We start from the raw sequence: 13,284 nt of genomic DNA on the forward strand, positions 1-13,284 counted from the left end.
GATTTCTGGATTATAGATGGTAACACCAGTCAGTGTTCCTGTTCCCACTGCCAACTATCATATGTTCATGTTAGGTCAGAACAGGATTGGGGTCGTTATGATGTACCTCGCAATCAAATTGCCCGCCTGTGCTGACTGGGGCCACATATGATGAGTGGCCACTGGTGGGGTAATGAAGGCCGGGAGGAGTGAAATCAATCCCAGCAAGATCAGCATAGGAAGATTGTGGCGCACAGGAGAGACAAGTATACAGACTGAGAGCTGTCTGCATTGTCTTCAATGCTCTTGATAGCTACTTTAACTATTCCAGTGCTTTTCTAGCTGACATTGCATCTTCCACCAACACCCCCCTCCCACCCCCCCCGACTCCCCCATTAATTTTGAGCTCATCCAAACTCGCGCTTCCCGTATTCTGATTTGGATCCCGTTCACCAATCATTCTTGTGCTCACTAGCCCCCGATTCCCCCAATGCCTCGCTTTTAAAATTCCCCCTCCCCTGATTCAAATGCCCCCATTGCCTCTCCCCTCCCAAGCTCTGTAAACACCTCTAGCCCTTCGAGAACTTGGGTGCGCCTCCAATTTCTGATCTTTTGCGCAACCCTGACCTTCATTGCTCCACCATTGGTGCCCAAGTTTCAGCTGCCTAGGCCCTAAATTCTGGAATTCCCTCCCTTAACCATTCTCTCCTCCCTTAAGACCCTCCTTAAAACCTCTTTGACCAAGCTTTTGGTCACCGAACTTCATCATCTTTAGTTTCTTGTCAGTATTTTTTTGTCTGAATGCGCTCCCGTGAAGCACCTTGGGACTTCTTATTGCATTAGATGTGCTGATTAAGATTCTTGTTGTTGTACATTCACCCCTGACTCTACATGTCTCGTTCTAGATGAACTTCTTGAGAAGGAGTCTCAGCAAAGCAACAGATCAGCTCTCAAAGCTGAAAAGACAAACAAGGTAACAATTTACATTAGCATTGAGACCTTCCCCTTTTCCACTTCCATCACCATCATTGCAAAATTGAGAGAAGTGTTGTCAGTTATGTAATAGGCCTATATAGGAGCAAAATACTGCGGATACTGGAAACCTGAAATGAAAACAGAAAAGGCTGGAGAATACTCAGCAAGTCAGGCAGCATCTATGGAGAGAGCCACAGAGCTAGCGTTGCAGGTCGCTGACCCTTCGTGAGAACTGGGGGCAGGGCAGAGTTGAGCCATGCGGCTGATCCCCAGCGTTACAGGTCTGAGTTATGAGGAATCCAACTCTTCAGCCATGAAAGGTGGGGCAGAATTTTTCTGGCACCCCCGAGTAATGAGAACGGAGGTGAGGAAGCCAGTAAAATAGCGAGGAGCTGCTCGGGATGGATCCCCCGATGCAGCCCGGGGGAATTTTCCCAGTGGCAGGCTGCGAGGCAGATCAGCTGTCCATTCTGAGGGTCATTTTTTGGGGTCGCTACAATTTTGTCAATGATGTGCCCCCACCTTCACCTCCTCCTCCCATTGTGTGGAGAGGTCAGTATCTTTATGGGTGCTGCCTCCTTGTAGCAGACCAGTCGGGGGGGATAATGGGGGGGCGGGTACCATCAGAGTCAGGGGTTCCAGGACCCAAAGAGGGAGGCTGCAGACAGGGAAAACACAAGAATTAGGAGCAGGATTAGGCCATTTGGCCCATCAATTCCTTTGTTGATCAAAAATCTGCCTAACTCAGCCTTGAATATTTTTCAATGAATCAGGCTCCACTGCTGTCTGTGGGTCAGAATTTCAAAAATTAACAACCTTCTGAGAGAAACATTTCCTCTACATCTCAGTCTTAAAAGACAGATCCTGCAGCCTCAATGACTCTACCCAGAGGGGTTTTCACTCCAACCCTCTGCCCCCCTGAATATTTTATCGTGAATTTCCATTCTTGGAGGAGTCCCGAGGTTGCCAATCTGCCTCAGCAGCAGCTACCTCTCCCAGTGGGGCTTCTGATGCATCAGAGCTGCCGGGTCTTTGATTGGGCCCACCGCATTTTAGATCTGCCCACTGATTGGGCCAGCAGCATGAAAGGCCTGCCCAATGATTGGGCCCGCGGCATGTTAGGCCTGCCCACTGATTGGGCCCGCAGCATGGAAGGCCTGCCCACTGATTGGGCCCGCAGCATGGAAGGCCTGCCCACTGATTGGTCCCGCAGCGTGAAAGGCCTGCCCAATGATTGGGCCCACAGCATGGAAGGCCTGCCCAATGATTGGGCCCACAGCATGTTAGGTCTGCCCACTGATTGGGCCTGCAACATGGAAGGCCTGCCCAATGATTGGTCCCGCAGCATGGAAGGCCTGCCCACTGATTGGGCCTGCAACATGGAAGGCCTGCGTGATGATTGGGCCCGCAGCATGGAAGGCCTGCCCAGTGATTGGGCCTGCGACATGGAAGGTGTTGTAGGGTGGCTGAGTTGTATCATTAATGATAGATTTGATCAACAGACACTTCTTGGGTGGAAACATTAAGTTTATACTCAGCAGCAACTACACATGTGCTTTCAACTCCAACTCTGACTGCTGAGGTAGCCTGTGCTACTCTCCTATTGGTTACTACGGATTATGCGATCTTCCTTAACAAGTATTATTCTTAAAGGTACATTGCACACTAAATAAAACCATAATTCCTACAGAAGGCCTTCCCACTGTTTGGGTCTGTAGCATGGAAGGCCTACCCACCGTTCTTAATTTAATGGCAGATCCGCATGTGGCTGATTTGGAGGCCGCCTGAGATGAAATTGCTGAGCTGGACCCGCTGTCGGGAAATATGGGCTTAGGATCTACTTTTCACCCTGAGGTCAGGGTCACAAAGCTCATAGTAAAATTCAGCTTGTGGTATCTGAGAGCGATCTTATGCAGGTTACTATCTGTTGTACCTTTTATAAGCTAAATCCGGAATATAATTATGAATTAAACTGCAAAAGAAAGCCACAGATTTAAACTAGTAAATTCAAGACCGATAGCAGAAAGTTCTTTTCACACTGGGGAGAGACCAACGTTTGGAATGGGTTTTGGACAATGTGGGTGGGGGGAAAAGCCTTATAATCGGTCAATAATTGATTGAATGCTGTAAGGACTTCAGGGTCATTGCTGATGAACAAACTGAGGTGGACCTTTCGCATCTAGAATTGTCTGAGATTCCTCAGTATAGGAGATTTGTAAAATATCATTTCCTCTGCACTTTTTAATTTTCTTTTTTAGAATGAAGAACTTCTCCTGGATCCTAATGACCAATCGTAAGTAGTGAACTGGTCAAATTTATTAACAAATTAATGTACCAACTCTCCTCTTGCTCTCGTCTTTCTTCTCCTGATGTTGTCTCCATCCTCTCTCCCTGCTCTTGTCTCCCCCTCTCCCCCTGTTCTTTTCTCCCCCTTCCGCACTTTGTTTTTCCCCTCTCCCCCAGCCCCCAACAACACAGACAACTATGACCTCAGTGACCGGACTGGTCTCTGTGACCGAGCACCACATTAGTTGAGTTATTTACTTATTGAGTCAGCAGTGCAGGTGGTGGGGAGTGGAGAGAAACCCAAAAAATTCCTGCTTAATGGCCCAGAAAATCCCACGATGAACCATGCCGGGTTGAATCCCGGATATGCACTGAGTTAGCTGACCTTCTTCAGAAAGCTCTTAGATGGGTGATATTGTTGGCCTCAGCGAACCTGTGGTAAAGGAGGGAGAAATTCAGTTTAGGTGGCTTTGGAATCCTATCCCACCAAGGGCACTGCTGCCTACAAACCAAGTGAAGAAAATAAAATTGCCAAGAAAAATGAAATGAAGATGTTTCGTGCAAATTAATTAGTTTAACATATTCCTGTACTTTAGACATGCGGAGGAAGATGGATCTAAAAAGAAGTCTTCCACGGACGCTCGAACTGCAGGTAAATAGATTTCAGGTTTACCTCAACCCCTCAGTTTATTTCTGACTCCTTGTATTAATTTACAACTTCTAAACCAACAATCTGATAATCAATGACACTTATTTTACATGGACGTTCCATGGCCATTTAAATAAGCCCGTATTTTCTCTCTTTTTTTCTGTAATATTAATGTGAATCTGGTAAATTAAATCAACTGTTATACATTCTACAGATCCAAATAGAATTTAAAATTTGGAATGTGCTCAATTTAGTTTTCTTTTCGCACTTTCCCTTGGCAGGATGGATTGATATCTTCGTTTTAATCTAAATTCTTCACAGTCTTCACCTTGCACCATCAAAATACAATGAGGTGCTAATCTCTATGAGTGAGCAATGAGATAAAACAGACCAAGTATTTTCAATTTGCTTTGTGTCCATGTCCTAGAACCAGCAGTTTTAGGCGACTTCATAGAATCGTACAACACAGGAGGCCATTCAGCCCATCATGCCTACATTGGGTCTTTGAAAGAGCTGTCCAATTAGTTCCACCTCCCTGAAACCCTGCAATTTTTTTCTTTATGAAGACAAGAGCACAAGAAATAGGAGCAGGAGTAGACCATATGGCAATCGATCCTGCTCCAACATTCGATACGATCGTGGCTGATCTTGGGCTCCAACTCAATTTTCCCACCCACTCTCCATGTTCCTTAATTCCCTGAGAGACCAAAAACCTGTCTATCCCAGCCTTAAACGTGGACAGATTTTTGGTCCAAAGTACATATCCAAGTTGCTTTTGAAAATTACTATTGAATCAGCTTCACCCACCCTTTCAGGCTATGCATTCTGGATCATCATAACTCACTGTGTGAAAAACATTCTCTTAACCCTTTTGGGTTTTTTTCCTATCAATTAGCTAAAACCTGTGTCCCCAGTTTACCAACGCTGCTGCCAGTGTAAAATAGTTTCTCCCTCTCTAATTATCAAAACCTTTCATAATGTTGAACATAAAGTTTATTTTCTTGTGATTGCCTTTCTGAGACAGGACAGTGTATCATGAAGTCACTGTGCAAAATGCAGACAGTTAAGAGGTCTGAATTGTACTTTGAGACACAGAGTAGCAGAAATATGTGTGCACAGCATCAGCCGTGTTTCAATCTCACTTTTATTCACCTTGAACCTTCTTCAGATAAGATTGTTTTTGACCCTTCAAAGTGTCGCCTGTGGAGGGCCGTTTATTCGGAGCAGGAGCTGATCTCACAGGGCATTGAGGACATCTCGTTCTTGCTATACCGCTTGAAATTAAAGAAGTTCCTCTCTGAAAATGACCAGGAAGAGGTGGAGAAGCAGAGCACTGCTCCCTCAAGGCTTGACACCCTTCTCTGGATTGTGTTAAAAAAGAACTCAAACCTGGAGATTCGCAAGTTCACCTCCGTGCTGGTCGCAATCGATGGTCTCAAACCAGAGCTTTCCAAATGGGTCCAAAATCTGGAGGAAATGGGTATGTTGGAATTCAATCTGCTGGTTCTGTAAGATAAAGCTCTCCAAATCATTTGGCTGATGTGATCTATTTCATTTTGTACCTTGGTCACGTGTAAGGGACTGAAATACAGCACGCTAAGTTTGAGGAATGCACAAAAACGCGTCTCAGCAGGAGAGTACCCCTTACTGCATCAGTGTGGTATACCAAGGGCAGAATTTTGCCCTTGACTTGCAGGCTCGGCGGGGGTGGTTGATAAATTAAGGCCCGCCCAGTGTGAAACGTGAGTGTGCGGCGGGGGGAGACCGAGCACGAACTTCGCCCGAGTGAGCGCTACATAATCTACCTGAGGCAGAGAGCTGTCTGTCGGATGAGATGTTAAACGAAGGTCCCATCTGCCTGCTCGGTTGGATGTACTATCGTGGCACTACTTTGACAAAAAAGCAGGGGAGTTATCCCAAATGTCCTGGCCGATATTTATCCCTCAATCAACATCACACAATCAGATTATCTGGCCATTATCACATTGCTGTTTGCGAGAGTTTGCTGTGTGCAAATTGGCTGCCGTTTTCTTCATACAACAGTGTCTACATTTCAGAAGTACCTAATTGGCTGTAAAGAGCTTTGACCACATCGGGTGGTTGTGAAAAATGCTACAGAAATGCAAGTCTTCCTTTTTTTTTATTATTCCTCGGGCCTGATGAGAATGGGGGGAGCACAGGGGAGTTAAAATAGGAACAGAGTACATACCCCTCAGTTCACATCATGTTCCTGCCAGGTGCTTTCTTTGCTCATGGATTTCAGGTAGGGGGTATGAGGGTCTGGCTGCAGGCTTATAGTGACAGTGACACATTTCGGACTGCGAAGCAACTTTAATCCCAAGCCGTGCAATTTGAGGGCAGTCCTGACCTGGGAAAGCTGCCATCAGATGAGGCTGAATAGGGCAAGCTTTTGTAAATGTTTAATGATTCCCTTGGGGGTTCAGAAGGAGCTTTAATGGGACTCGAAAGAAAACCTGGGATCCTTCCAGCCCCTCAGGACCCCATTTCCTTCCAGTTTCCTCCCCTTTTACCTTGGTACTGAGGACCCTTTCCTCAGCCCCCTCTCATCGACATGCACTGCAGAAATTCACCAAGGCTCCTTAGACAGCACCTTCCAAACCCATAACCACTACCACCTAGAAGGACAAGGGCAGCAGATAGGTGAGAACACCACCACCTGGAAGTTCCCCCCCAAGCCACCCACCATCCTGACTTGCAAATATATCGCCGTTCCTTTACTGTCGCTGGGTCAAAACCCTGGAACTCCCTCCCTAACAGCACTGTGGGTGTACCTACACCACATGGACTGCAGCGGTTCAAGAAGGCAGCTCACCACAACCTGCTTAAAGGCAACTAGGGACGGGCAATAAATGCTGGCCCAGCCAGCGAAGCCCACGTCCCGTGAATGAATTTAAAAACCAACCTCCCGAAGGCTTTGAGGGTGAAGATGCTTATGGGAGGGTTAAAATGGTCTACACTTCAAGCTTGGCCACACCAGCTTGTCACACACTCGGCGCCTCCTCCCACACGGCACTTGTCCTCTGTGCTAAAATCAGATTTGTCCCACTCTCCCAGTCTCCCTGTGAGCCTCTTGGCGCTGTGCCGGCCAAGTTGTGCCTGCCCTGGGAGTGCTAAATGCTGATGCCACATGCTAAAAATGAAAGGTATCCCATTCCCTATCACTGAGGTCCCTCACCTTGATGAGCACAAGAAGGAAGAGACCAAACGGTTTAGGGGACTCTTCCTCAGAACACGTTGTTTAGAGACTCTAGAGGACACTTTTTGTTTAGAGACTCTCGAGCTGGCTCTACCCTGCCTCCACGGTAAAGTTCCCACTTCCGAGACTCGCACATTAGGAAGGTCCAAGGTCACAAGCCCTGGTCCATGCTGAGCTAACCCGGCACTGATGGAGCTGTGCCTGAGTGAGGGTCAACAATTTCGTAAGGGGAGGGAAGAAGGAAAAAGAAATAAATCACAAACCTGTAAGTCAGGTCATACAGTAACGTGAGGGGAAAAGTTGACTAGATTTTTAAGCTGTCAGGTTAGGCAAAGCTCCAGCATTTAATTGCTTAAATTGTTCAAACTAAATACTAATATTGTTGATTTTTTTTCCCCCATTTAAAGGGAACAGCTGTGCTGACAGTTTTCTGTACCTATACTTGGAAGTCTTGGCAGAACCATTGAGTGGCCTCCCTTTAAGAGACCTTATTTACAGCCTACAGACTAGAAATATTCTGACTGACGTAGAGAATGACTTGTTAATGAAGACCGCACCCATGCATAGGGGCCAGCGGCTGCTGGAAGTCATAGTGTACATGAAGTCGGCGGCAGAGAAGGCTGAGTTTGTCTTCCTTTTAGAAGAAGAGCGAGGATCTTTTCCGACACTAAAAAAATACCTGGACGAGTTCCAGCAGGAATTTGAAAAGCTGCGTAAGTAGTAGGGTCGAAATGGGCGATAGGGAATGGACAGGGGAGTGGAATTGATTTGAAGATTACAGCATAGGAAGAGGCCATCTGGCCCATTGTGTTTGTGCTGGCTCCCTGAAGGAACAACTCACCCTTGCCTGTTCCCTGTCGCAGTGCAAGTTTTCCCTCCTTTAGGCTATCCAATTCCCTCGTGAAAGCCACGATTGAATCTGGCTCCGCCACATTCTCGGGCCGTGCATTCCAAATCCTAACCACTCGCTGCATGTCCTCGTGTCACCGTTGCTTCTCTCAAAGAGCCAGCACAAGCACGATGGGCCGAATGACTTCCTTCGAGGATTCATCAGTGAGCAACCTTAGCACGATTTTGGTGCCAATTCAGTAATCACGGTTTGCCCTTTGTCGCCCTCGCTCTAGGTGTTGGATACATACCTCGGTTTAAAAGATACATGCCGATTAAAAGGCATCGAAGGCGCGAGGATCTGCCGGCTGATGAGCGAAACTCGTACTGTAACTTCTTCCGCCTGATGTACCTCGTCATCCTGGAAGGGACGCGCATGGCGCAGAAGGTTTTTGCGGAACGCGTGCCGGTCAATGACCTGCAGGCGGAAATTAAGAAGCTGAAGAAACCGGACCTGCACCGCCACTTCCGGGAATTCCAAACCACCTTCCTCTCCCACTCCGACTGGGGCTTGCTGTACCCGCAGAAGTCGTCCCCGCTGGAGTTTCAGAAATACGACGTCACCCTGATCGTCTTTTTAATGATGCACATCAAGTCTTTTCCGCAGCCACGGAAGGGCTGGAAGGTGGAGCCCGCTCCCGACGACCTCTCGAAGTCGGGCAGCCTCCTGCGCCTCCTGTACCTGCGGAGGCGGCTGGTGACCCGGGACGGCTACCTGGGCGTGCCGGATGCGGAGTTTTTATCAATGTGGGGCGAGGCGAAGCAGTCCCTCTGTCGGCTCGGCAAAGACCGGGAGGAGATTGAGGATATAATGTTCACCCCTGGCTATTTATTGTGGAGGGACCACGAGCAGATTGCAGAACTCATGGGGAGGCAGTGCTCCGACATGATCGGACAGTACATGACTGCCATGAAAAACCACTTGCGTAAGGACCAGCCCCTTTGCCTTTCACCGCTCTTGGGGATAGCTAGTGGATGTAGAGCAAGGAGCCCGCAATTGTACCCATATTTTTCAGTGTTCAGAGCCCAGGATAACCTGGAGGGAAGGTTCCCTCTGATTGCAAAATTGTGAATACTCTCTTCATATTCAAGCTAACATAGAAACATAGGAGCAGGAGTAGGCCATTTGGCCCTTCGAGCCTGCTCCGCCATTCATTATGATCATGGCTGATCATCCAACTCAATAGCCTGCTCCCCGCTTTCTCCCCATATCCTTTGGTCCCTTTCGCCCCAAGAGCTATATCTAACTCCTTCTTGAATATACATTTAATGACCCGATGGAATTTATCCTCCTTTTTCTTTCATCCTTACTCATGGCGCCTTGCTGCTGTTGGTGGCATTTTCAGTTTGAAGACTCGGGGCTATGGCTTTAAGTTCCAGAAGAGGAGTTCCAAACTCCCGCTCTAAGCTGACGTACTAATACAGTACCCAGGGGGTAGGGCGCTGTCAGATTTTTAAGGAAAATTGCACTTGACAACTTCTGCGATTCTAATTTGATCAAATTAGCTAGCTGCCTTATAATATATCTGAAATCCTGTGCCTTGCACCCCAGACGTCTTGCGCTGTTCCTGGCATCGGCACAATCCCTTTTAGGAAGTTAATGGTTTTTAATTTTGCAAACTAAATAAAAGAGTCGGGGAGCATCTTTTGAGAGCTGGCTTGGAAAGTGCCATGCCTAACAGCAACAACTTGTATTTATATAGCACCTTGAATGTAGTAAAACATCCCAAGGTGCTTATCAAACAAAATTTGACACTGAGCCACATAAGGAGGTATTAGGACAGGCAACCAAAAGCTTGGAAAAGGGGTAGGTTTTAAGGAGCAAGTTGTAGGAGGAGAGCGAGGTGAAGAGGTTTAGCGAGGGAATTGCAGAGTTTGGTGCCTCAGTATCTGAAGGCAAGGCTACCAATAGTAAAGTGTAATTCCGGTTTGGGATTGAGCTGGCGGCGTGGCGGTATTGTTGCTGGACTAGTAATTTAGAGAACCAGGGTAATTCTCTGGGGACCTGGGTTCGAATTCCACCTCAGCAGATGGTGAAATTTGAATTCAGTAAACGTCAGGAATTTAAAAGTCTAATAATGACCACGAAACCATTGTTGATTGTCTGAAAAACCCACCTGGTTTACTAAAGTCCCTTTAGGTAGGGAAATCGGCTGACCTTACCTGGCCTGGCCTACATGTGACTCCAGACCCACAGCAATGTGGTTGACTCTTAAATGCCCTCTAAATAGGCCTAGCAAGCCACCCTGCCGTATTAATCAGATAAAACGTCTAAAAATAATGGAGGTGGATGGACCACCCAGTATCGACCTAGGCACCAAAAACGACAATGGCAAACTCAGCCCTGTCACCCCTGCAAAGTTCTCCTTCCTAACATCTGGGCTACAAAGTTGGGCGAGCTGTCTCACAGACTAGTCAAGCAACAGCCTGACATAGACATACTCACAGAAACATAGCTTACAATGTCCCAGACACCACCATCACCATCCCAAGGGCAGGACAGACCCAGCAGAGGTGGGGGGCACAGCGGTATACAATCAGGAGGGAATTGCTGTGGGAGTCCTCAACATTGACTCCGGACCCCATGAATCCTTATGGCCTCAAGTCAAACATGGGCAAGGAAACCTCCTGCTGATTACCACATAATGCATCCCCACCCTAACCCCCCACCATCAGCTGTTGCATCAGTGCTCCGCCATGTTGAAGAGCCACTTGGAGGAAGCACTGAGAGTGGCAAGGGCGCAGAATGTACTCTGGGTGGGGGACTTCAATGCCCATCAGCAAAAGTGGCTCGGTAGTACCACTACAGACTGAGCTAGCTGAGTCTTGAAGGACATAGCTGATAGACCGGGTCTGTGGCAGGTGGTGAGGCAACCAACAAGAGGGAAAAACATACCTGACCTTGCCCTCACCAACCTGCCTGCCGCAGGTGCATCTGTCGATGACAGTATTGGTAGGAGTGACCACCGCACAGTGCTTGTGGAGACGCAGTCAGCAGCAGCAGAATTGTACTCAACTACAATCTGTAACCCCATGGACTGGCATATCCCCCACTCTACCATTACCACCAAGCCAGAGGATCAATCCTGGTTCAATGAAGAGTGCAGGAGGGCATGGCAGGAACAGCACCAGGCATACCTTAAAATGAGTTGTCAACCTGGTGAAGCTACAACACAGGACTGCTTGCATGCCAAACTGCATAAGCAGCAAAGTGATAGAGCTAAGCGATTCCACATCCAATGGATCAGATCTAATCCCTGCAGTCCTGCCACATCAGTCATGAATAGTTGCGGACGATTAAACAAATCACTGGAGGAAGAGGCTCCACAAATATCCTCATCCTCACTGAAGGGGAGCCCAGCACATCAGCCAGAAGTGCCAAGTGGATGATCCACCTTGATGCCCTCTGGAGGTCCCCAGCATCACAGATGCCAGTCTTCAGCCAACTTGACACACTCCATGAGATATCAAGAAACGGCTGAAGGCACTGGGTACTGCAAAGGCTATGGGCCCTGACAATATTCTGGCAATTCTGGCACAAGACTTGTGCTCCAGAACTTGCTGCGCCCCTAGCCAAGTTGTTCCAGTACATCTACCCAGCAAAATGGAAAATTGCCCAGGTATGTCCTGTACACAAAAAAACAGGGCAAATCCAACCCAGCCAATTACCGCCCCCTCAGTCTACTCTCGATCATCGGTAAAGTGATGGAAGGGGTCATCAACAGTGCTATCAAGCGGCACTTGCTTAGCAATAACCTGCTCACTGACACTCAGTTTGGGTTCCACCAGGGTCACTCAGCTCCTGACCTCATTAAAACCTTGGTTCAAACATGGACAAAAAAGCTGAACTCCTGAGGTGAGGTGAGAGTGACTGCCCTTGACATCAAGGCAGCATTTGACTGAGTGTAGCATCAAGAAGCCCTAGCAAAACTGGAGTCAATGGGAATCAGGGGGAAAACTCTCCGCTAGTTGGAGTCAGACCTAGCACAAAGGAAGATGGTTGTGGTTGTTGGAAGTCAGTCATCTCAGTTCCAGGACATCACTGGAGGAGTTCCTCAGGGTAGTGTCCTAAGCCCAACCATCTTCAGCTGCTTCATCAATGACCTTCCTTCCATCATAAGGTCAGAAGTGGGGATGTTCGCTGATGATTGCATAATGTTCAGCGCCATTCGCGACTCCGCAGATACTGAAGCAGTCCATGTCCAAATGTAGCAAGACCTGGATAATATCCAGGCTTGGGCTGACAAGTGGTAAATAACATTCGTGCCACACAAGTGTCAGGTAATGACCATCTCCAACAAGAGAGAATCTAACCATTGCCCCTTATGTTCAATGGCATTATCATCACTGAATCCCCCACTATCAACAACCTGGGGGTTACCAATGACAAGAAACTGAACTGGACTAGCCATATAAATACAGTGGCTACAAGATCAGGTCAGAGGCTAGGAATCCTGTGGCGAGTAACCCACCTCCTGACTCCCCAAAGCCTGTCCACCATCTGCAAGGCACAAGCCTGGAGTGTGATGGAATGCTACCCACTTGCCTGGATGAGTGCAGCTCCAATAACACTCAAGAAGCTTGACACCATCCAGGACAAAGCAGCCCACTTGATTGGCACCTCTTCCACATGATGATCAGTGGCAGCAGTGTGTACCATCTAGAAGATGCAGTGCTGAAACTTACCAAGGCTCCTTAGGCAGCACCTTCCAAACCCACGACCACTACCATCTAGAAGGACAAGGGCAGCAGACACATGGGAACATCACCATCTGGAAGTTCCCCTGCAAACCACTCACCATCCTGACTTGGAAATATATAGCCGCTCCTTCACACTTGCTGGGTCAAAATCCCGTAACGTCCACCCTAACAGCATTGTGGGTGTGCCTATACCACATGGACTGCAGCGGTTCAAGACGACAGCTCACTACCGCCACCTTCTCAAGGGCAATTAGGGATGGGCATTAAATGTTGGCCTAGCCAGCAACACCCTCATCTCAGCAATGAATCAAAAAAAAGATGCAATTTGAAGGGAGTGAGCCTTTGGATTAGTGGAAGAAAATCTGCCTCTGAGTCGGAAGCAGCAGAGCTTGGAGCCTGCTGCCATTCCCAGTAGGGTTGCCAATCATGATTAAATATATTCCTGGAGATTTCATCACACGACTTGTCCCCACAATCCAGCCATTAGTCGGCCATCACATCCATCCTTGTGCCACTGCCTCCCTACACCAATTAGAAAGCAGTAAGACTTATTACCTAACTGGATGATGTTTGACTGTCAACCAAACAG

General features: G+C 47.8%; 1 protein-coding gene across 1 annotated transcript in view; it reads left to right on the plus strand.

Annotated features, from left to right (window-relative positions):
* Positions 1-13,284, plus strand: part of LOC144670044 (E3 ubiquitin-protein ligase DZIP3-like) — an 83,931-nt gene that overhangs the window by 40,853 nt on the left and 29,794 nt on the right. Inside the window, exons 15-20 of the mRNA XM_078532403.1 lie at positions 885-952; positions 3,213-3,247; positions 3,837-3,892; positions 5,058-5,369; positions 7,514-7,819; positions 8,231-8,920. Of these exons, the coding sequence (XP_078388529.1) occupies positions 885-952; positions 3,213-3,247; positions 3,837-3,892; positions 5,058-5,369; positions 7,514-7,819; positions 8,231-8,920 (1,467 nt within the window). The remainder of the gene's footprint in view (positions 1-884; positions 953-3,212; positions 3,248-3,836; positions 3,893-5,057; positions 5,370-7,513; positions 7,820-8,230; positions 8,921-13,284) is intronic.

The sequence above is a fragment of the Cetorhinus maximus genome, chromosome 2, assembly GCF_964194155.1.
Source record: "Cetorhinus maximus chromosome 2, sCetMax3.hap1.1, whole genome shotgun sequence".
NCBI classification, from domain to species: Eukaryota; Metazoa; Chordata; class Chondrichthyes; order Lamniformes; family Cetorhinidae; genus Cetorhinus; species Cetorhinus maximus.